Source organism: Urocitellus parryii, chromosome 7 (assembly GCF_045843805.1).
Source record: "Urocitellus parryii isolate mUroPar1 chromosome 7, mUroPar1.hap1, whole genome shotgun sequence".
In the NCBI taxonomy this organism is placed as follows: domain Eukaryota; kingdom Metazoa; phylum Chordata; class Mammalia; order Rodentia; family Sciuridae; genus Urocitellus; species Urocitellus parryii.
The window spans coordinates 55,224,270-55,246,999 of record NC_135537.1 but is presented as its reverse complement, the minus strand read 5'-3'; the positions used below and the strand labels follow the sequence as shown (position 1 = coordinate 55,246,999).

General features: G+C 34.9%; 1 protein-coding gene across 1 annotated transcript in view; it reads left to right on the top strand.

Annotated features, from left to right (window-relative positions):
• Zfhx4 (zinc finger homeobox 4) overlaps positions 1 to 22,730 on the top strand; it is a 178,590-nt gene that overhangs the window by 125,262 nt on the left and 30,598 nt on the right. The window contains exon 5 of the mRNA XM_026383024.2: positions 20,185 to 20,253. Coding sequence (XP_026238809.2) covers positions 20,185 to 20,253 — 69 coding nt within the window. The remainder of the gene's footprint in view (positions 1 to 20,184; positions 20,254 to 22,730) is intronic.

The window sequence follows — 22,730 nt, the reverse complement described above, 5'->3', positions numbered from 1 at the left end:
ACACACACCACCTCACGCTCCTTATTTTCTTTAAATCTGACAATTATTTTTTTCTGTTACTTTCAACCTCTTATCTAGTGTACCTTAATCTTTCATTTACATCTCCAAAGGTTTGAAATGAAAAGGCCATCTGGATATCATATCCATATCACTCAGGCACCTCTGTGATTGCAATTTTAACAAGAAAGCAGTGTTATACTCCCATAAAATTTTAAAGACATTTGAAGATACAGTCTTAGGCACTTTTATGTCATAATACGTTAGCAGTATTGCGTGAATGCCAGTCGTCTTTAATGAAATAAAGCATTTTTGCCTGTGTGAACGTGTTTATCAAGTACAAGGTTAGCAAGTGCTTTTCATTTACTAACTTCCTTTAGATATCATCTCTTTCACATAACAGAAAATAGTTATGCTCTCTTTCCTTCCAATTTGACAAAGAGAGCAGCCAAGTTGAAAGAATACAAATTGTATTACATGTAATTCATCTTGATTAACCTAATAAATTAAACTAAGGTACTTGTAGCTTTCAACATATCCACAAACATGAATGTTCTATTCATGACTCCCTATGAACCATCCATTATTTCCCTGTGAAACAGTTCAAAAACTATAGAGCCATCATCAATGCCCCTTCTCATGGAAGAGTTAATTTTGAACAGAACTTCTGATGACTGTCTAATGCAGTTATGATGCCACTAATTGAAGGTGCAAAACTTCTTCCCCCCACCTGCATTCTACGTGTGTGAAATGGTATTAACAAATACTCTTTTGAATTGAAGGGAGGGACAAATTTGTAATTAAAAATTACATTCTACGATTATTAGAATTTTCAGTAATTCTATTTTTGTGTTTAATGATAATAGCTACTGTAATAACCCAAAGTTAACTTACAGTCTTATCCTGAATTATTTGACTGAGAAGTCAAACTATAGCGTAAATATATTTTTGCTCTGGAGGGCTAGTCAAAATGCAAGTCTTATCATTAAACTTGTACCAATAAAATTGATAACACTGAAAGTAGCTTTTCATCCTCCCTCCTTTTTCTTTGAAGACTGAAAAATGCCAACCTAAAGTGTAAGTACTTGAGCATAGCCAAGCTCAGAGCCTTAGCTGTCATTTTAACGCCTCACTATTTGTATAAACTATTTCAACTCTTCTGCAAATTCACTCTTCTTTAATCTTGCATTGTTGTTCTCTTGATGCAACATCTCAGAACTCGCTCCATTCTGTTTTCATTGTCAGGAGAGCTGCATCAAAGGAGAAGCTTTAAAAGAAATGGTGGGCTATCATTAGTTCATATGCATACGAGTTCAGCCTGGGAAGTTGCTGTGTGTAGGATCAGCCTTAAGATGTGACTGATAGATCTTATTTGTCTGATAGAGCTGGCCAGGGAAATAGAGCTACAGCTGGTTACTTCATTAGGTCCTCTCATTGATTGAACCCTGCTGAAGTGATGCAGCAGGCTCCTCAGATAACTGCTGGTAATAGAACAAAATGAATTCTTATCACAGAGATTGGAAAGGCCATTAACCCTGGCCTCCAATGCTTTTCAGAGGTCACAGACAGGAAGCCAAGCGGTGACTGGGAAAACTGTTTTCTGTCTAACTACAGGTCACGTTAGAAGGGTGTGTGTGACTTTTTTACCCTTCGGCTTCTGTATGGATGAAACCGTTATTCTGGCAGATGTTAATAATCAGCTGTAAATAAATATTGGAACCAGAAGAAGAAAAATGAGAAAGCACAGGAATTTATTTCAATAAATATTTAATAAAAGAACAATTGTTACCAGGATATTTATGGCCGGTTCTGCTGTAGTTTTAAAACTAATACTTTTTTTTTCATATAAATTGGAAAGAAAAATACATAGAGGTACTTTAAAAGCAAAACTTAATATGAGCTTTTATAAATGTGTTTCCTTCCCTCTTTTCTGTCCTTCGGAGATGGTGATTATAATTGCTCATGGCTGCCTTGCTTCTTGTCCTTGCTAGGAAGCCACCACCAGGCCATCTCTGAATGAGCACCATGCTCTGCTTACCTTTCACCTGGTTGAAGGGAGCATAGATCTACAGAACAGTCCTATAATTTACATTTAATGCAACCTTTCAATTGACCAAGAGCCCACAACCTAAGCCCTCATCTCACAGCTGAGGACTTTCCCACATTTGTCAGGTCTCTGCCACTGGGATCAGCCAAAAGGACTCATCCATTTAAGCCCAGAGCAGCACATGGCAGTTTTTCTGTTTCCCTACGGAGAGGTCTTTAGAGAAGTCACTGGTATTTTAACACATCTAGTCTGAGAAAGATGACTTCATAGATGAGGAAATCCTAATGAAGGATGCATCTCATAGAAAGAAAAAAAATGGAGTGATTTCTTTCTGCAACAAATGCACATTATTTTCCAGTGTGTGTGTGTGTGTGTGTGTGTGTGTGTGTGCACAAAGATGTACGGATGACTATTTTTAACAATAAGTTGGTGGCTTCTATACTTATGACTGTGATTTAATTTCAGTGTCTGTGGTCATGTGGTATTCTCTGTTGGAGCCAATCTTTCACTAGGAGTTAGTTTATTTAAATGTAATTGGGTCCTGTGGATGGAAAAAAAAATCCTTACTGATTTTATGTCTTTGGAGACCCACCCAGACATTTGGTTTGGCCTTCCATACAAAAATAATAACAAGAAGGTATATGCTGTCATTGCCCTGCTTGAAACACTGGAAGTGGTTTGGCAGGGAAGAAGCCAAAACAGATTATTCTGGATAAACATAGAATCAGATGCTTCTGCACATTAGGTTATGTATATGTACATAAGTACAGCTATATAGATTGCATTTTGGTGAGAATGGAGGAAATCCAAATTAATGTTAAGAATTCACATATTGCAAGTATTTTTAAGTAACAGAAGGGCTTCATTTTATGTTTTTTTTTTAGCATGAGTTTATATTTAATTGATCCAAGTATTAAGAGAATCATGTTTAAAATTGCATTAAGTAAATAATGTTTAGGGCATCAAATTCTAAATTAAAAATTAATTTCTGTTGTATGTTTGTAGGTTGCTTTTTGGTATACAACTTTTCAATTTATTTGCTGTATAAGTTAGTAAATATGCTTTTAAAATCTAATTAAGTAATGCTTTTGCTTATCTCATTTATCAAGAATTTCAGATTCTGTTGCAGATGTTTCAGGGAATGACACAGAGGCCTGGAATTTCAGCTTGTGATACCTGGAGTGAAGCTCATGAAACTTTTAGACTTGTAATTAGTTGAGTAGTGCACTCTGAACCTCAGTGGTGGAACTCCAAGTTCAGTACACTTTGTCTAATAAAGAACAGGCATTTTTTTCTTTGTTAGATTTCGGTCCAGGAATACTTGATAAACACTTTCATAGTTCTTCATACAGTGGGTATAATTAAGTTTTATTAAGTTAAACTGAAGAAACAGAATATGCTTTAAAGGGAGAGAATAATGATATTTTTCTTCTCATCTTTTAAGCATTTATCTCCTTCTATTAACACAAATGAGTTAGAGAATGGAAAGAGTTCTCCTTTTCAGTTCCATAAGGATTGTAAAGGAAAAAATGAATTAGTGAAACAGCGAATTTTTTTTTTCTGCCTGACCTATTGCATAACTCAGAACTGAGAGCAAAGTTGTTTTTTTGGTGTGTGTGTGTGTGTGTGTGTGTGTGTGTGTGTGTGTGTGTTTTATAATGTATGTGATAGCAAATAACTAGAATACTTTTCCCAAAAACCAATTAGGCTTTGTTGACATATTTACATACAGCATATATTATTATGAATTTTAAAGACAATGGTGGTGGCTATAGAGCCAGGATTATGTATGTTCATAATATTTCAAAGTTTTCATTTTCAAATTGTTCCATGGCTTTTCTCAGGATAGTTAAGTCTATCAGTATTATGTACAAATAAAAGAAAAAAAATTCTAAAAATTAGTTTCTTGATGAGTCTTTTAAAATAATACTGTAAATACTCAATTTTTTCAACTTCTTAGAAATTTTCTAAAGGCACCTTTTTATCCATGGAAGTCTTATAACATTTTTTTTGTTTTGATTAAGAATTTTTGCAGGAAAAGAATATTACAAAATCGGTGAGCCAAAAATATCATCATCTTTCAATATTTTCATATTTCTTAGGTATTTCAGTGATAAAACTTGTGGTTGAATTGGAGAATTAAAAGGGATATCTGGAAAGCAACTTTATTTACAAACCAGGTTGAAAGATTAAAATCTCTCCTTCCTTAGTATGGTTTTCAAATCAAAAATTTCTCCACTTTTTGTAGAATACATATTAAATTTTATGAAAGTGCTTTGAACACTGGCATTGGTATTCCTCTTGAAAGTCTTATTGGTCTAGCACTGAAATTCTCAACTTATGCCTAAAACTAGTAACAATACGGACACATTGGATGCTCGTCTGGTAATGTTCTAGGTGACGTTGGTTGATGCAGTTATTCTTCATTTAATAAACTGCATTCTGCATAAGGATCTAATTAAGTGTTTGGAGAGGCCATTAGCACTTTTAGACTCCTGGAGTAACATTTCCTGGCAATATGTAAGCAAATGATTCCAAAATATTTGATTATTTCAGTTTTAAAAAATCAGGCTTTTTTCTTACTTTATATTGTAGAAAACATATAATCACTTTCTTTTTTTTTCTTTGTTTGAAGAGTAGTCTGTTTTGTTTTTATCTTACTAATCCACTAATTTGCTTTCATGGAGACATGTCCATGTGATTTGATAATAACCATTATGTTATTCTTCCCTAGCATTATCCTTAATAATTACAAAAAAGAAACTCAAAAATTGTGACTGTAACAAATTAGGAAACTTCATCCTTGGATTTCTGGTAAATAAAAAAGGTTTTTTGTTTTTTTTTTTACATTAATGTGATAAAAGGGAATGTATATTACTTTCCTTAGATTTATGTAACATCCCAGAAGAGTTTATTTAGTCTATTTGTACACAGCTTATGAATCGAATCTAAGGATCTAGACCCCTTTTGATTGCCTGCAGAATTATCTATATGTGCTTTTTTATAGCTTACACTAGATTATTAGTATTCCTTAAAAAGAAATGCTGTTCTCTTAGAATGCTGAAAGAAAAGTATTACCATACTTTTTGAAATATACTTAAGAAATATACTTAAGAATAACATTTCTAAAGTGCAGTTTTCTTTGTTGCTACTGTGTTTAATGCCTTCCCTGAAACCCCACTCTGTGAACCTTACCATGCCCTCATGGAGGAATTGTGCCCTTCTGGCACCCTGGCTGCATAGACAAATCTCCTCTCCCCCAACTACAAGCTGCTAACTCAACAGCTTCCAGGGACATTGTATTCTTGAAAAAAACATTTAGAAATTAGGATTTTCCTAAATCGAATTGACAGAAGTGGTTCCAGAGTCACCTTTGTGTTTCTTCTCCTCAAGGCTTCAGCTTTAAGCTCTCAGTCAAAACAAATCCATTTCAATGATTTAGAAAAACAGGTAACAGAGGGAGAAGGTAGAGTGAAGATAGATAATGACATATCCAGTCCCTTTAAGAAGAAAGAAATGGGAAAAAGCATAGAGTTAAGCATTAAGTAGAGTAGTAGGAAATATGAGCAAATGAGAATATTGTAAGATGTATTTCTTAGCAACTGAGTAATGAAAGGTATTTTGGAGTGTGGTTAATATGTGGAGGAGTTACTCAGAAGACTTAAGATAATGAAATGAACATATTTTAGAAAGTGTTAAGGCTAAAAGTATGAAAGGGAATTTGTGAAACTAAATATAAATTTTACTGTCTTCATCTGTTTGGTTTGCTATACACAGTGCCATAAACTGGGTAGTTTATCAACAATCGAAATTTATTTCTCACAGTTCTGCAAACTGGGAAATGCAAGATCAAGCAAGGTCTGGACAGCACCAGGTCTGGTAGGGCCTCTTTCTTCAGATGTGGTGCCTTCTTGCCGAGTCCTCACGTGGTGGAACAAACAAACTACCTTTCTGTGGTCTTTTTTTCAAAAGAGCAGTGAGTCCCCACCTCTCATCTTGAGGACTGGTATTTCAATATATGAATTTGGGAGGACATAAAAATTCAGATCACAGCACTTACAGTTAACATATCAGAGTTAAGGTGAACTGTTGTCCTATTTTAAGAGCTCTCGCCTTCAACTTTATAGCAAGAATTTATAAGTTGACAAAAATAATTTGCAGATGTTCAGTTAATGGGAAAGCCAAAAGAGTCCTTAAAGCGCACCTAGGCCCACCCCCTCATTTCAAATCTGAGGAAACAGCAGCTCCCAGAAGTTTCATGAATCAGGTTTACACAACTTACAGTACAGCACAAGCTTGGAATTCCTAGTTCAGCCTCCTGCTACTTACTTTTATCACATTCTGCCATATGCATAGGTTGAGTGGAAGGTTTTAAAAGATGATCATTATCCTTGTTTTAGCATTTGTCTGCAAAATGTGTTTCCCAGCCACTTTAAGAAATATATCACAATAAAAAATAAGATATGCTGCATTCATAATTCCTTCTTTCACAACGTTAATTGCTGTGTTTCTTTTGGCTCCTATCACCAACACATCACTTCCCCTCACAGTGGCAGTTGATTGTTTTCTCTCCTCCTTTAGATGAAGGATTTTGAAGGCACAGGAAGGCTGTCTAGTATCTCCTAGTCAAATAGGGCCATTGTTGGTCAGTGGGCATTTAGAATTAATCTAAGTGTCTTTTTTGCTCTGCATTAAAATTATAGGTCTATCATTATTTCTAGTCCCCCAAACACTGTTGCAATTACACATTTCTAATAAGATATAAACAAACAGAGAGATAGAAAATAAGGGGTTTAGGCAAATCAAGGTAGATAGGAAACAGTAAAAAAAAAAAAAAAAAAGTTCAACTGAAGTGAAGTGAAATAGCAGGGGCCAAATGTTGCTTCAGAGATAGACCATTGTGGATCTCTAGAGATTTAATAGGCAAATGTTTTCATTTTAAAGGTTATAAAATAATTTTTAACAGCAATCTCTTTGCTTACACAAAAAAAGCCCTTTAAAGGAAAATAAATAAATAAAAAGAGAAATTGAGAAAGTATTATTCAGGTTTGTGCATAGTCTCAATTCTTTTTTATTAAGTCTGCTTCAAAGCAGTTCTTTCACACTTAAGTCTTCATCCCATTTATAGAAATGATTTTGACCCTTTGAAGAATTTTCTTGTCCAAACCATCATAGTTCATAAAATTAAAAGTCAAGTTGACAGTTTATTTCATCCCTCAGCCAGATCTTCCTTGACCATGTTTCTCAAGGGAAGTTTAGGGAGATGACTTTATTGCCATTTTGCAATAATTGTGTACTCTTTTTTTCATCCTCTTGAGCTTTTGTTTTAAGCAAGAATGTGTTTGGACTTCAAAGAATTAAATGCATAGGACTTACACATTCACAAAACAATCCCAAGAAGGGACTGGGGAAAAGAAAACAGTGCATGAGGACTCGTTTCTATGATGTTTAAATGTTGTACATGAGGAAGAAAAGGAGAAAGGATTTCTAACAAAGCTGGTATATAACCTTAAACAATATGCCTCCTCCTTTAAACTAAATAGGATTTTAAACTCTTTGACCTTTGGGGAAAAAAGTTTGCATCTAATAACAAATGTGACAAATAGATAAGCAAGGAATTGGAATCAGAATCAAAATAAAGTGGAGAAAAAGATCCTAATTCCAGTATTATCTGGAGGATTTCCTCACTCTGTTGCCATCACTGACTATAGAAACTACTCAAGAGGAATTCACAGTGTGCAGTGTGTGGTTAGGACTTTAAGGACAGAAGAGTGAGTCTCCCACCCTCAAGAACTTTATATGCTGCCTGGAAGACAGAATGAATGTATTTGTTACATTAAACCAGGTAAATTATGACATTCTGAGGGACAGCACGTTCAGTAAGTACTGTTTAGGGGAGTGTTGGAACTGGGGATTTGTACAGCTAGTGAAGAAGGTATGAGGACATGAAGATGAATAGGATAGGAACATAAATAAACTTTTATTTGTTACGGTGTGTGTGTGTGTGTGTGTGTGTATGCTTGTTTACTTATTTATTTTGGCATGCTCCTTAGGAATGAGGGAGGGAATGATATGGTTCAGTCCAGACTTAGGGATTAAAAAAAACTTGATAAGATTGTTTGACAGAAAGAAACTGAGAACCTAATAATAACCAGTTACAAAAGAAGTAAAAGCTAGCCACTTCCTCCTGCAAAAGATAGTCTAGACTCTGGAAAGCTTTAAAGGTGAGCAAATAAGTTCAGACGTGATGAAGCAGAAAATAAGAAGATTCCAAAAAACTCTTGAAGGTAAAAATGGCATCCCTAAATAGGTGTTTAGGAAGGTTAATCTGGTCTGCCATATGTAAGAGGGATAAATAATGTTGAGAAGGACCTGGAGGCAGACAGCTCATTTATTCAAGGCCAATTAATACATAGAATTGAGACTAGCACAGTGATAACGTTGGGAAATAGGAAAGTACATTGAAAATAAACCCACAGACAAACTTACCAACTAAACATGGGCATTAAAGGAGGAGTCAAGGATTCCACTGAAGTTGGGGAAAAAATGTCTCAGACTAGGTGGGCATGGGGAAGGGTGTCTGATATCGGAACACATAACATTTTGTGAAAACCAAATGGACTGTGCTTTCTGAACCTCTTTCCTGGACCCTGTTTTGTGTCACTCACTTGTGCTGGTCCTCTTTCCTCTCTCCTCTGTCCTTTCTTCTCTCCCAACTCTCCTCCCCAATTTTTGTCGTAATCGTGATACTCTTCTCTGAAGGTGATCAGCCATAGCCTCAATTCCATTGTCTTTAGCATAATTATTTTTTACCCCCATTGGTTTACAGAAATCCACACCCAACTCCATCCTATGACACCTGCCTCACTCTTGTCTACATTGATTTTTCCCTTGCCCCTACATCATTCCCATTATTCTACCAGTGTTCTGTACATTCCTTGTAAAACCCTCTCATGATGGTAAATCTACCTTCAGATACTACTCAAATATTTTTATGTCTTTTTTTTAAAAAAAATCACAAAACTCCTCAGATAATTGTCTACCTTGACTTCTTCATTTCCTTCATCTTCTTTCCCTCTTATATGCAAGCTCAGATGGTGTTTGCTGTCTCCTCCACAAAAGATGTTCTGCTCAAAGACTATAACTGCATTCTCTTTGGCAAATGATTGATCAATTCCTGTCCACCTTCAACTAGACCAACCAGCAGCCTTTAACAAGTTGACTTCTCCTTTCTTTATAAAATGCTTTGTTCATTAGACTTTCTGTGCTCCATCTCTCTTGTTTTTTTTTTTTTTTTTTTACACCATATTCTTGCTATGTCTTCTTCTCTGGTCCTTCCTTATATAGGAGGGAGTAGTCAGAGTGTCTCACTCCAGAGCAGCCAATAAAGAGGGAGCAGTTCCTCTAGGAAATTTTAAAAAATAAGAAGAAGAAAGAAGGAAAGAAGAACAAACAAAGATAAAACAATGTTGTTGTGCTTTATTATGATTGTTACCATGTGTTGGCAATTCCACATATTGTCAATTAAATAAATAAATAAATGAAAACACTTCTCCACTCTAGGACAGATTGTTCTTAGTGCCCAGCTCTGGCATGTGTTGTGTTTCTCAGGCTGCCTTGAGTTCTTATTCTGTAGGTGACCTTTCCCCATCTGACCTCAAGGGCTTAAACTGCCACTTACATGTACACCTGTCCTCCTCTCTTATTTCCCTCTCCTTTTCTGTTTCTGTCCCTTCCTCCCTTCATGGGCACACATCACCACAAACCCTTGCCTGTTTGATGCATTTACTTGCATAAATAAATAGAAGATCTCAAACTAAATGTATTCAAAACCATTGATTCCAAGTCTTCTCTTCCTTTCTAATTTGTCCTGCCTACATTTTTTTCTCATCTTAATAAATGACATATTCATTTTCTTATTTGGGGGACTAAAAACATTGGAATCATCCCTAATTCTTCTTTCTCTGTCACTTTTCTCACTGAATCCATTGCCACATCCTATCTAATTCTCCTTTGAAATATATACCAGTTTCTCTACTCCCTCATTGGTCCACAACATTTTCATCTCACACGATCACCAGTGGCCGTATTTTTCTTCTGTCTATAATTTTACACTGTGTCTTAAGCTTCTGGAAAGATGGTTTTCGTTTGGCCACTGCTTAGCCATCCACCCCAGGGTCCTGTGCCCACTCTTTGTTCTTTGTCAGTATCTTCTTTAACCTTTAGTGTCCTTCATTGTCATTTGCTTATTCATTTTTGTTCCTCAGAGATCTTCACTCAGCCCTCATATTACATACTTGATTTGTTCTTCCTGAAGAGTTCATTTACTGACAAATCATTAGTTAATACTGCTTCCAAACATCTCCAACCCACACTTCCCTTCCAAGATCTGGTTCCATCAACTTATATGTTTAATAAACATCTCTATTCAAATTCCTATCCAAAACTGAGCTCATCTTTTCTCTCTCTCTCCAATCTTAGAGTTAACATTCCTTTCCTCTCCACCGGAACCCATTTTTTTCCTATCTCCATGACTTTTTTCTAGGTATTAATAAATTGAAGTATAGTGGATGCTTTAGTGATGTGTGTGTGTATGTGTGCACGCATGTGCACGCACGCTTTAGTGACAAAATTCCTCTCCCTGTATGTATTCCATCCTCTGCACCGCACCCCAAAGATGAAAGTATGATTATTGCACCCCTGCTTATAGCTCTCACTTTGCCAAGATGCAGGGACCTTTGCCAACACTTGCATTCACACAAGGGAGAAAATAAATTGGCTATTTTTCAGAAACAATTTTTTTTCTACTTCTAATACAGTCCAAAGAAAGCCATGTGCCAAATCTCATCAATCTTTTCCTCATTAATGAATGATTCATTGATTTATTAAGTATTGAAAATCCAGAATAGATTCCAATAGTACATATTTCACTCTTGGCTCCAACCAGGTCATTCTGATCTTCCTTTTCTGGAGCTACACATACTTTCACTACCTTTGCCTCTCCAGATGTGTTTCACTTATGTTTGTATTCGTCATTGCCTAGGTCAATGCCTAGGTCAAGTGTAATGTACATCATTACCTAGGTCAATGTCGTAAGTGTAACATACCTATATAAATTTGACATTTTGTTTTCCAATGTGGTGAGATGTAGAAAATTTCAAACCATGACAACTCAAAGATTATTTACATAAAATTTTAAAAGCTTTTTCACATAGTAGGCTAATGGCAAATTTATTTCAACAATTTTAGTGTTGATAAAGGAATTTATCTAGTGATCTGAAGATTTTCCTGGTTATACATAAATCACAAAATAAATAAGTCTGCATAGGAAAAACAAGAATTTTTGCCACATATGTATAACTGTATTTTATTATAAGCCGTAGTGAAAATACTCCATGTCAGTGTATGTAATCTTTAAATGTTTAGAAAATACTGTACAAAGATAGTACTTGTTTCTTTTCCATGATTACTGAGAGGTGGTGACAACAACTTAGATTCCATCTGATGACTAGGTATGGTGGCAAAGAGAGGTGATACTGTTATCCCCATTTTATAGATGAGAAAACTGGCTTGAACACATTAACAAGTCAGTTTAAATTTCCACAGATGCAAGCCAGAGCTCCTTATTAAATTTCTTACTTCATATATTTCCCACTTAACATTGCCATTGTGAAAGCTCTAAAATATTATCCTGGGTTCACTATGAATTGATTTAGAAAAAACTTAAAGAGTTTTTTGCTTTAATGGTATATTCTGTAAGCCAGAGGATTAAAGTGACTGCAGTGTAGGGAATAATCTAGAAAATTGCTTAAATCCAACATGTGTGTGTAGATGGAGCTTTTTAGAGTTTTGTTTTTTTTTTTTTTTTTTTTTTTAGATAACTACATTTGCCAAACTGCTTGTATATTCGAAGATTACTTATATCTTCTCATCAAGTTTTTACCTAACTGGAAGGTGGGTGGTGGTGGTCTAGAGTGAGGGAAGAGAGGATTCTTGCAAGAGAAACCTAAGGCTTACTTATATACCTCTACCTTCGGATTTCATCTTCTCTCACTGTTTTACACATGGCCAAGCCAGTGTCGCTGAACAGTCTTTGCAACTGGTACACATACCACTTTCATTAAAGCATGTATAAAATTTCCTTAAGGACTTAAAAAAGCTTTCATATTATGTTGCTTAGGATATTAGTATTTAGTCTTGTTAGCATTTACCCTTTACAAAATATCTTCACAAATAGTAGTGATCTTTTACTGGCCTAAAACACTAACTTCACTGGTGGACAAAGAGTATAGTACATATAGATGTAATTTTAAATGTCTTAATAACCAAATTTCTGTAGCCTTTTCTAGGAATAAGTTGTGTTCAGCAGAATGGATCAAAGCCAGAGAATTGTGCATAAGCACAACAACTACTTATATGGTATTACACACTTAATATTCATTGACTTTACACTTCATTACAACCTTGAAATCTTGGCTTTTTTTGTTTCTATTTTCATATATAGGATTCTGAATTTCAGAGAGGTTAGGTAACTTGTTTGATTTCAAAGAGCTAGAAAATGATTGAGCTGTGATTTGAAGTCAAGTGTATTTTGTTCTTAAACCCATGGTTTTCCCTACAACAAATATATCCACAGGAGCATTCAACATTCCCCTGAGGAAATACTTCTTTAAACCACCTGGCTTCTGAGGGTCAGGTTGCTCTGGCAAAAGTAGGCAATTTTATGCCACTTATGTATTTATTTTTATTTTTGCTTTCTCAAACTTTTCATAGCATAACCATTATTTCAACACAGAGTATACTTTCTCCAGTTTTCCACAGCAAGCACGGATGATGGCTTCATAGATAATGGTTCTAGGTATGTCACTGAATGTCACCAAATAGTGTAAATGAAAATGAAATAAAATTTTGGGAATCATGAAATTACAGAAAACATATTTTAAAAGTTGCAAAATGGATTTGGATCTTCAGTTGTCATCATTTCAAGATAGTGCAGGCTCAGAGGGAGGCATCTACCAGAGCAGAAGTCTTGGGGAAGAAGATGTTAAGTGAGAGAAGTTACAGAAGCTTTCAGGACCCCAATAAAATGATTGAACCAAAGAAAGGCAACTTCCCTAGGGTCAATGACATCTTTGAAGAATCTTTAAAAGAGTGAAAATAGTGATAAAGAAGTACCCCTGAATAATCATTTGTTTTCTTTTCTGTTAAAAAAAAATTCTGAAAGCTTTTGACTAAGTGTGGCTATGTAGAAAATTTACTAACTGTGGAATAGAAAATAGAGGCTTTAATGGATTAGAAAGTAGGTGTGAGATATTGTGGACAAACCCTGAAAACATCATGCTAAGTGAAATAAGCCATTTGTGAAAAGAAGCATGACTTAATCAACATACACCAAGTGCCTGCAGTAGTCAAACTGGTAGAATAGAAGGGTAGAATGGTGTTTGTCAGGGAGTGGGGGGTAGGAGGAGTGAGAGCAAATAATTGGAGGGTATAAAGTTTCAGTTAAGCCATCTGAGTAAGTTGTAGAAACCTATATAGCCTTTATAGCTGTAGTCAGCACTACTGTACTGTACATGTAAAAATTTAAAAGGATAGATCTCATATTAAGTGTTCTTACAAGAGAGGGAGAGAGAGAGAAACAGGAAAAAGAAAGAAAGAAAAGAAAAAACTAGCTCTGAGATAGGAAGAAAAGTGTTGAAGTAACTGGCGAGGGTTCAACATGAACAACAGCTCTTACTGGATAGAGCAGGGGTGAGTTTGGGGAAGAGACCTGCTTCTTATGTTGATGAACAACCTAGAAAACATTAGGTTAAGGAATGAAAATTGTTCCAGACCATATAGACATTGTGATGAATTCCATAAGGACTTAAATATGAGAAACTGGCCAATTCCTTGAGAGATGTGAATGCAATATTATGCTCAAATTATCATCATGGTAGTTCGATCTTTTAATTTTAAAGTAATCAAATGAAACAATCTTATGTGAGAAAATGTATTAGGAATTAGTAAATTTAAGAAAGACTATGTTTCGGTAAGAGCTCTTTAAAATATAAGACATTAAGAAGATGTAGGAGTAATTTTTTGAAACTAATTGATATTGAGAACTTATTAAATTTCTTGGAGGCCCCATTACACTGAGGTCACAGATGATTCAAGAAGCAGAAAAAAGTGATCACACATTCCAGGCCTAGGAAGCCCCAGGAGATACTGCTCCTTTACTATATAAAAATAACTTCTGCGTAAAACCAGACAGGGCAGGGCAAAGTAGCTTTACTTTTCCAGAAAATAAAAAATTACAAATCCAGCCCCATTCAGATAATTGACACTGGAGCATCCAATGCACTTCAATCTATTACTGCCTAGAAGAAATAAATTAAGAGAAAGCACTGCAGGTCAACAAAGATGATGTTGCTTAGTTACTCAAAACCATTTGGTAGCATGCTGAGTTGCTCAGCTTTTTAGAAGAGCACTCTTTGTATACGCATAGGAAAAGGATGGAGAAGACCACTTGAAACCATTTTTCATTGTAAACTTGCTTTATCTGAACACTGACTTCACTTTTGCAATGCCTAAGCAAGTTCAGAGGTCTTTGTTAAAGTGTAAAGCTACCAAGATAGTAATAAATGCTGAATTTGAGTATTCTTCTAAATATTAATCTTGTTATGATGAATTTGCTCTGAAGGAGTTTGAGCTGTTTTTTTAGGAGGAAAAAATATTCAGTTCTCTGGCTTCCTGACCAAGGACTCCTTGGGGGCTGCCTGGAAGCAGCACTGTCCAGGGGGGACGTTCAGAGCTTCAGAATCAGACTGACTCATCCAAACCCTCCCTCTGTTGCTCTCTGCCTTTGGAAAAAATTACTTAAACCGTCTGAGCTTTGATGCCTCATCTCTTCCATAAAAGCAATGATGTTTCTGTTATAGATTACTGTGTGGATTGAGTAGGAAATTCATGTTTCATGCCTAGCACCTAACAGGTTTCCAACAAATGGTAACTTATTATTTGGAAATTAGAGAGATGCAAATATCTTTTCTTGTATTCACAGTCTTTAAAATATCCTTTTACAATGAGTCACATAGCTCTGTAGAGTCTGGAGAAGTTCCAAAAATGAAGGAGGGGGAGAGGGGTGGTGGCTAAATGGGTTATGGAGTGAAAGTTGTTCGAAACTTGCAGACTCAGTTTTAGAACGTAGTTTTATTCTCCAATTTTAAAAAGAGATTTAGAATTGAGCTGCTCACCATGGATACAGAAAGATGGATTTCAAAATGTGAGTGATGACAACAGAAAATGTTTTTCTTTCTCTTTATTCTGTTAGACCGCTTGGCTTAATATTTACTCACTTTGTTGGCTTATGTTTCTTTTAATGTGCTACAAATTTTTGTAAGAACAGTGATATACTTTATTGCTTAATGTATTAGTAAATCAAGAGAAGGGGTGAGCTGTGGAAGTTTTGAAGGCAGATATAGTACTTCTCCCTTATCTGCAGAGATATGTTCCACAGACCTCCATGGTAGGCATGAAACTACAAATAGTATTGAGCCCTATGTATATCATTGTTTCCCACATATGCATTCCTATGGTAAAGTTTAATTTGTATATTAGGTACAATAGGAGATGAGTAACTTAATGTAGCTCTTAGCAAACTTAGCATACAATTTTTCTTCTTTTATTAAGAACTTTTACCTATTCACTTAAAGGAAACACTTTATGTCTTCTCTTTGGCACATCCAAACTGCCAGCATCCCTACTCTGCACTTTTAGGCCATTATTAAGTAAAGTAAGACTTTTTGATCACAAGCACTGGAATAGCTTGACAGTCAATCTGATAACCCAGAAATGACTAATGTTCAGGTAGCACATAGAGCGTGGATATACTAGACATGGGGCTGATTCATACAGTGGGTGGGACAGTGTGGGATGACTTGAGATTTCATCATGTAATTCAGAACTGTACATGGTTTTACAACACATGAATTATTTATTTCTGGAATTTTCTATTTAACATTTTCAGACTGTTGTGACTGCAGAAAGACAAAATGCAGATCATAGAAGACTACTTGTACTATCAATAATACTATACCTGAACATCCACTCATTATTTTTTAAATTTCAAATGTGACCACACTTTGCATTTCAAATTGTGTTGATAAGAATATACAAAGCACATGCTGTTGATGTCATCAAGTGCAGGTTAGATTTATCCCCAAATCTTTATATATCTAGACTGTTAAGAATTTAAGTTCTAGATCTTTTTCTGACCATAAGATTTCTATTGATTTTATTTTTTAAAAATTGTTGCAGCTAGCTGTCAGGGAGGAAAATATTTGCCAGAACTTGATGATTAAGTGCCTAAAAGTTATCTGTTTACTTTCCAGAATAAATATCATTCATAAATGAAAGGGAAAGGTAAAAAGTGAGGCAGATGTGGCAGGGAAAGGCAATGAGAGAGAGTTGTAAGAACTTTATCCCACAAGGTAAAGGACTAGGAACCTTAGACTTCTAGACATTATTATCCATCTTTGCCAATATAGGCCTGTGGGTTAGTCTCAGGGAAAAGCAAAGTTTGGGACAGATAAGAAAAATGAACACAAGAAATAATTACAGAATTTAAAGGAAAGGTATATGGGGTTGGAGATATAGCTCAGCTGGTAGAGTGCCTGCCTTGCATGCACAAGGCCCTGGGTTCAATCCCTGGCACCACCAAAAAAGGAAAGCTACATTTAGGATTTTAAAAATATGGTTTAGTATATCATTGTGGTTAAGAAAACTCCCCTGAAATGAGAGTGTGACCTCAAAGCATAGCTGCATCACTTGGTTGGGGTGTCATAATGCATCAGAATCTGGCACAGAGCAGATACTCTGCACAGTGTTGATGGTGATTGTGATGATCAATACCCCATTCCACAGAAAGGGCTGCTGATTATTATCTCATTGTGTTAATAAAAATGGAGTAATTTGGTACCATTTTCAAATGCGTGATCATCACCAAATTGACAGGTTAGAATAGAATACTGGATAATCTAAGTCAATGGTATTATTTTTAAATAATATTAAACAAGAAAGGTCAGGGCTAGAGAACACAAATTAGTAACCTAATTAAATCAGCAGCAAAAGAGACAGATCCTGTTAACATCAGTCAGTTTTGTTATTACACAGCAATTATTAGAGTGAAATATTGCACGATGCTATGTATCATTATTAGGTTTTAAACATTTCATTTTACACAGGCAGAAAAGTATAGATTAATCAGTTTGTTTGATAAGTTAAAAGCTCCTTAATTAAAATATTTATTATCATTTGTATAAAGGGAGCAACATGGTTGAGGCTCTAAAATGAATTCTGGGGCACTCTGAAATAAATTCCTTTATGAAATTATTTGCACAAGTAGCTCTTCTTGGAGTAGTCTCCAAGCGCCGCAGGACCTAATTTGTAATATTAAGTAGCAGTTTCTTATTTTGACATTTTGTGCATTTCCCTAAATCACTATCAAATGAAATGATTTTTAACATGACACCAAACTATTATTTGCTTTATTTTTCTATTCAAGGAATGTGAATGTGTTATGAAATATCAGATTTTTTTCATAGGATTGGTGAAAAGTTTCTTCTCTGCCCGCCTGTCTGCCTTTCCTCCTCCTCTCCCTTTCTTCCCTTCTCCTCCCCTCCCCTCCTCTCCTCTCTTCTCCCTTCCCTTTTCTCTTCCCTTCCCTTCTTTTTCTTCTTCTCACTATGTTTCTAGCCTTTGCTGAGCCTAGGGAAACCTTTATGGGCTCCCAAGTATTGTGGTATTACAATTGGACACATTTAAAATTTCTCAGCTTTTTTAGATCAGACAGACAAGAATTTCATTTCAGGCTCTATCAATTTCTAATTTTATGAACTGGGACAAGTTACTCATCTCTTTAAGGCCAAGTTTCCTGTTTTGTAAAGATTAATAACTGCCTCATGAGTTTATTTTGAGGATCACATAATTGTTTCTTACCAACAGCTCATCAGAGTACTTGTCAGGAAACAAACTCAATAATTTTTTTTTTATTCTTTGACACTTTTATTTTTAATAAATCTTCAAGGGGGGCAGCAGTCATTTGGCCAAATTCAGTTAGTAGCACTGTATCTATTTTGGAGAAGCCCATATGATAACACTGAAGTAGGAATGGAAGAGAAAGTATTCTTGGATAAACTATTTTTATTTTTCTGCTAGGAATGATCAGAAAAAATGGTTACACACACACACACACACACACACACATTGATGTATGTAACAGGGATTATTATCTGTGTTTAGCATAATTGACAGTGCTTTGAATTTAGAGTCCCAGGGCTTTGGGAAGATTTTATAAATTCGTATCATGAGGCTCATCTGTTTCAGGATATAGAATGTAGGTATTTTTTGAAGAAACGTGTCCTAGTGAATTTTATATTCTTTCCTCTGTCTGTATTTGAAACTCTGGTAAGATGAAAGGCTGCTCTTAAGGAATTCACAATTTATTGGGGAAATATAGATTAATCCTATAAAAACTTATGACAATGTATCAGTATAAACGCTGAAACATATATGTAAGATAATTGGCTGAGGATAACTTTGGTTCTGAGGGGAAAAAAAGAAGGTTAAAAGGGGTAGAAGAAAATAGACACTTCAATTCAAAGGGACAGCAGTGATCAAGGCTTAAAGTTAAGCTTATTTGCCAAGAGGAAGTAGGTAGGCTTCTTGAGTGGCATGTTGGATGTACATCAAGGCTGCCAACTATTTGGAAGTTACTCCTGGATTTATAATCAAGGACTAAGGATAAATTCTTCCTTTCAAGATTAATTTAAGATTTATTTATAAGGAAACATTATTTGGTGTGTGCATTTGGGCTGAGCCCTGTTTATTATGATTGTATTGTTTTTAAATAGATTACCACCAAAGGCCAAAGGTTTTGTACACAGCAGGAAAAACAATTAGTAAATGCAATAATAGTGCCTTGTTGTGCACTTCTATTTTCAAGGTTAATTATTTGTTTAATTAAAGCCTTCAGAATCAACCAGAGAAGCTATTGCCTAAAAATATCAGACAAACATGATTCTCTTTGGCAGTGTAAAAATTGTGTAACAACTTTTTTTTTAACATCTTGATACTTTATGGCCTTTTATGACTTTGAAGACTATACCACATTGTGCTTTTTAATGTCTTTCTCTTATTGACTATTTTTATACATAAGTCTTCATTTTATAAATGTGGGAATGGAGGCTTAGAGAACTAAGTAAATAAGAAAGTACAAGAGCTGGGATTTGTAGTTAAGATTCTTAAAATAATTTCTGAGATGTTGATGAGGCATTAGATTAGAAAGGTTAGGAATTGGAGACACGTGGGATGTTGTAGAGGCTACGGAAATTGTCAGGAAAAAAATGGCAGAAGAAAATAGACACGGGAAGCCTTGTAAAATGGAATCTACTTTATATGATTATAATTCATTGTGGAGAAAGAATGAAATATTAGAGGCAGTTTTTGAAATGTAGCTATTTTAAAAAACTAATTTCCCCACAACAGGGAACAAAAAGGAACACCACAGTTAGGTGAAATTAATGATCTGTGTTTGGGTTGAGTTTGGCAAACCAGGTATTGTTGGCACTTCCACTCTGGAGCTCAAATACAAGATCAGAATAAAGATGTGAATCTAGTGATGACTTGGACTGATTCTTTGGGTTTCCCCTCAAGTCCCTGATTTTTGCTTTGCCTCTCATATCAGCTGCCATATAATGGATTTTTCTTTCCTTTTGGGTACCTTGTCAGAGAAGTAAAAGAATACTCATAATCTGTGTAAAATGCCATCATTGTTAAGTACATAATCCTTTAATGTAGTCTTGGTCAAATAGCCAACAGGTAAAAATCAGAATGAAGCTTTCCTGTTCCCAAGTTTTATCAATATTGTTGTACTGAACTGTTCAGTGCTGCTGATATTTGACAGTTGAATCTAAACCTACCACGCCCCAGTCTCAATTTTTCAACTACCGCTCACTATGATGTGTGCTAGCAACTCATCTGAACTTTACCTGGTAACTTACCACTTCTGCGAACCAAAAGTGGGTTTCTAGTGATACTGGCTATGATACAAGAGCTGGGTATGGCATGCTGATTACCTTCCACTCTAATATCCTCTGCAGAAACTGCCTCTTTGGGAGCCAGGACCTGTGAGGATGATCTTACGGAGCAGCAATTGAGAGCAACCTCAGGTAATTATTTTCTTTTCTCTCAAAACCTTGCCCTGTTCTAAATGAGTTAGTTACATTTGTTACTCTTATAATTTTTAAATTAATGTTCCCAAGTATTGCTATAATTATATATGATCAAATTCCTTACACAAATAAGTAAAAAGCAAAATCAAATGTATCTATATTTGGAAGCATATGCAAAATGACTTCAATTTTTAGAGTTTTAGGTTCACAGTGAAATTAAGAGAAAGGTACAAATTTTATATATCTCCTCTGCCCTACCATGCGTAGCCTCCCTCATTATCACGATCCCATACCTGAGTGGTACATTTCTTATAATTGATGAACCTGTATTGACATAATTAACATCCAAAGACCATAGTTTACATTAGGGTTCATTCTTGGTGTTGTACATTTTATGAGTTTGGACAATGTTCAAATGGTATGTATCCATCATTAATTGTATAAATTAAGATTTATACAATTGAAATAATAATGGTATGTATCCATCATTAAGATAGCATGTAGAATGGTTTCACTGCCCTAAAAATCCTGTATGCAAATTATTCATTATTTCCTTCTTGCCTATCCCCCTACTTCACCCTGTGGTTACCCTTGATCCTCAACTGTGTCCATCATATTTCCAGAATGTAATATATATGAAATCATATTGTATGTATCCTTTCCGGATTGGCTTTTTTCACTTAGTAATGTGCATTTAAGTTTATTCCATGTCTTTTCATAGCTTAATAGCTGATTTTTTTTTATCACTGAATAATACTTCATTGTATGGATATTTGAGTTAATTTGTCCACTCATTTAAGGGCATCTTGATTGCTTCTGAGTTTTGGCAATTGTAAATAAAGTTATTTTAAATATATGAATGCAGGTTTTTGTGGAGGCATAAATTTTCAGTTCCTTTGGGCAAATTTCAGGGAGCACAATTTCTGGATCACATGCTAAGAGTAGGTTCAGTATTATAAGAAACTATCAAACTATTCCAAAGTGGTTTTAGCATTTTGCATTTCCACCAGCAGTGAATGAGATTCCTGTCACCAGTATTTGATGTGAGTGTTCAGGATTCTGACCTTTATAATAGGTGTATAGTGGTATTTTATTGTTTTTACTTGCCTTTCCTTGACAGCGTCTTTTCATATATTCATTCATCATCTGCATATCTTTTTTGGTGAGATTTATCTTAAGGATTTTACCCACTTTTAATTGAATTGTTTGTTTTCTTACTATTGATGTCAAATATTTTATATCGTGATAAAAGTCTGAGTTTTAATATTTTGCATTTTGATAATTTTTATTCTTGGATATGTATTTTGCAAATATATTTTTCCAAGCTGTGGCTTGTATTATAATTACCTAGGCAGTGTCTTTCATAAAGTAAAAAAATTTAATTAAGTCAAGTTTACCAGTTCCTTCTTTCATGGGTCATGTGTTTGGTATGTTATCCAAAAAGTTATCATCAAACAAAAAGTCATTTAGATTTTATTTTTTTATCTTTCAGGAATTTTAAAGTTTTGTGTTTTGCATTTAAGTCTACTATTCATCTTGAATTAATTCCATTGAAGGATGTATATCTGTGTCTAGATTCATTTTTTTGCATGTGTCTCTAGCTACTTAAAGATTAACTCCTGTTTTGTAATTTCTCTCGTCTACATTTTTTAAGCTGTGAAATTTCACCTAAATGATCTGTTTTATATAAAATATATTTCAATAATCCAGAGATTATTTTCAATAATTAATGGAGTCATTGGAATTTTGTAGCCATGTCAACACATTCATGAGTCTCTGTGCTTTGCATGTGTACATATGTATGTTAAAAATGGCAGTTGCACTTCCTTAGCTGCATTACATTCAGGTAATTTAAGAGGAAATTCACCCATGTTGATATAACACACCTCATTTATTTCTGCTGTATAAATATGACCTCGGTTGCCAGATTTATACAATTGAAATAATAATGTGCTATATTATTACAAAAAGTCCTTTGCATCCATGATGGTATATTGAAATACTTTTTTTAAAAGGGAATCCCTCTTTAAAAATTTCAGCTTCCAGGTGAAGCTTGCATGTCTCATGAATATTTTTTTAAATGCTGTATGTTATTTCCCCCTACAAAACTAGATAGCACATTGAAGATACAACAATATAAACTCAATCTCTCTCCCCCCCACCTCAAATTCATAAAGGTTTTATTAATGACTTTTTGCACAATATGGCAAAAAGCAAGACTTACAACAAAAATATTAAGTTAAAAAGAGACAAGTCCCCATCAATACATTTCTTTAATGTTTTCTAAACAAAGACACTAAAATTGTCATCTTCACCTCAGTCTCTGAGAAGTTTTAGATTTAGATCTGTCTCTGCCTTCTGATTGTTTTCATCTATATGTTCTACAGAGAAGTCAAATACAAATTCCAAACTGAATTTCTTTCTGCAAAATCATTTCTACTTTTCTGCATCTCAATTTATGACATCAAGCCACT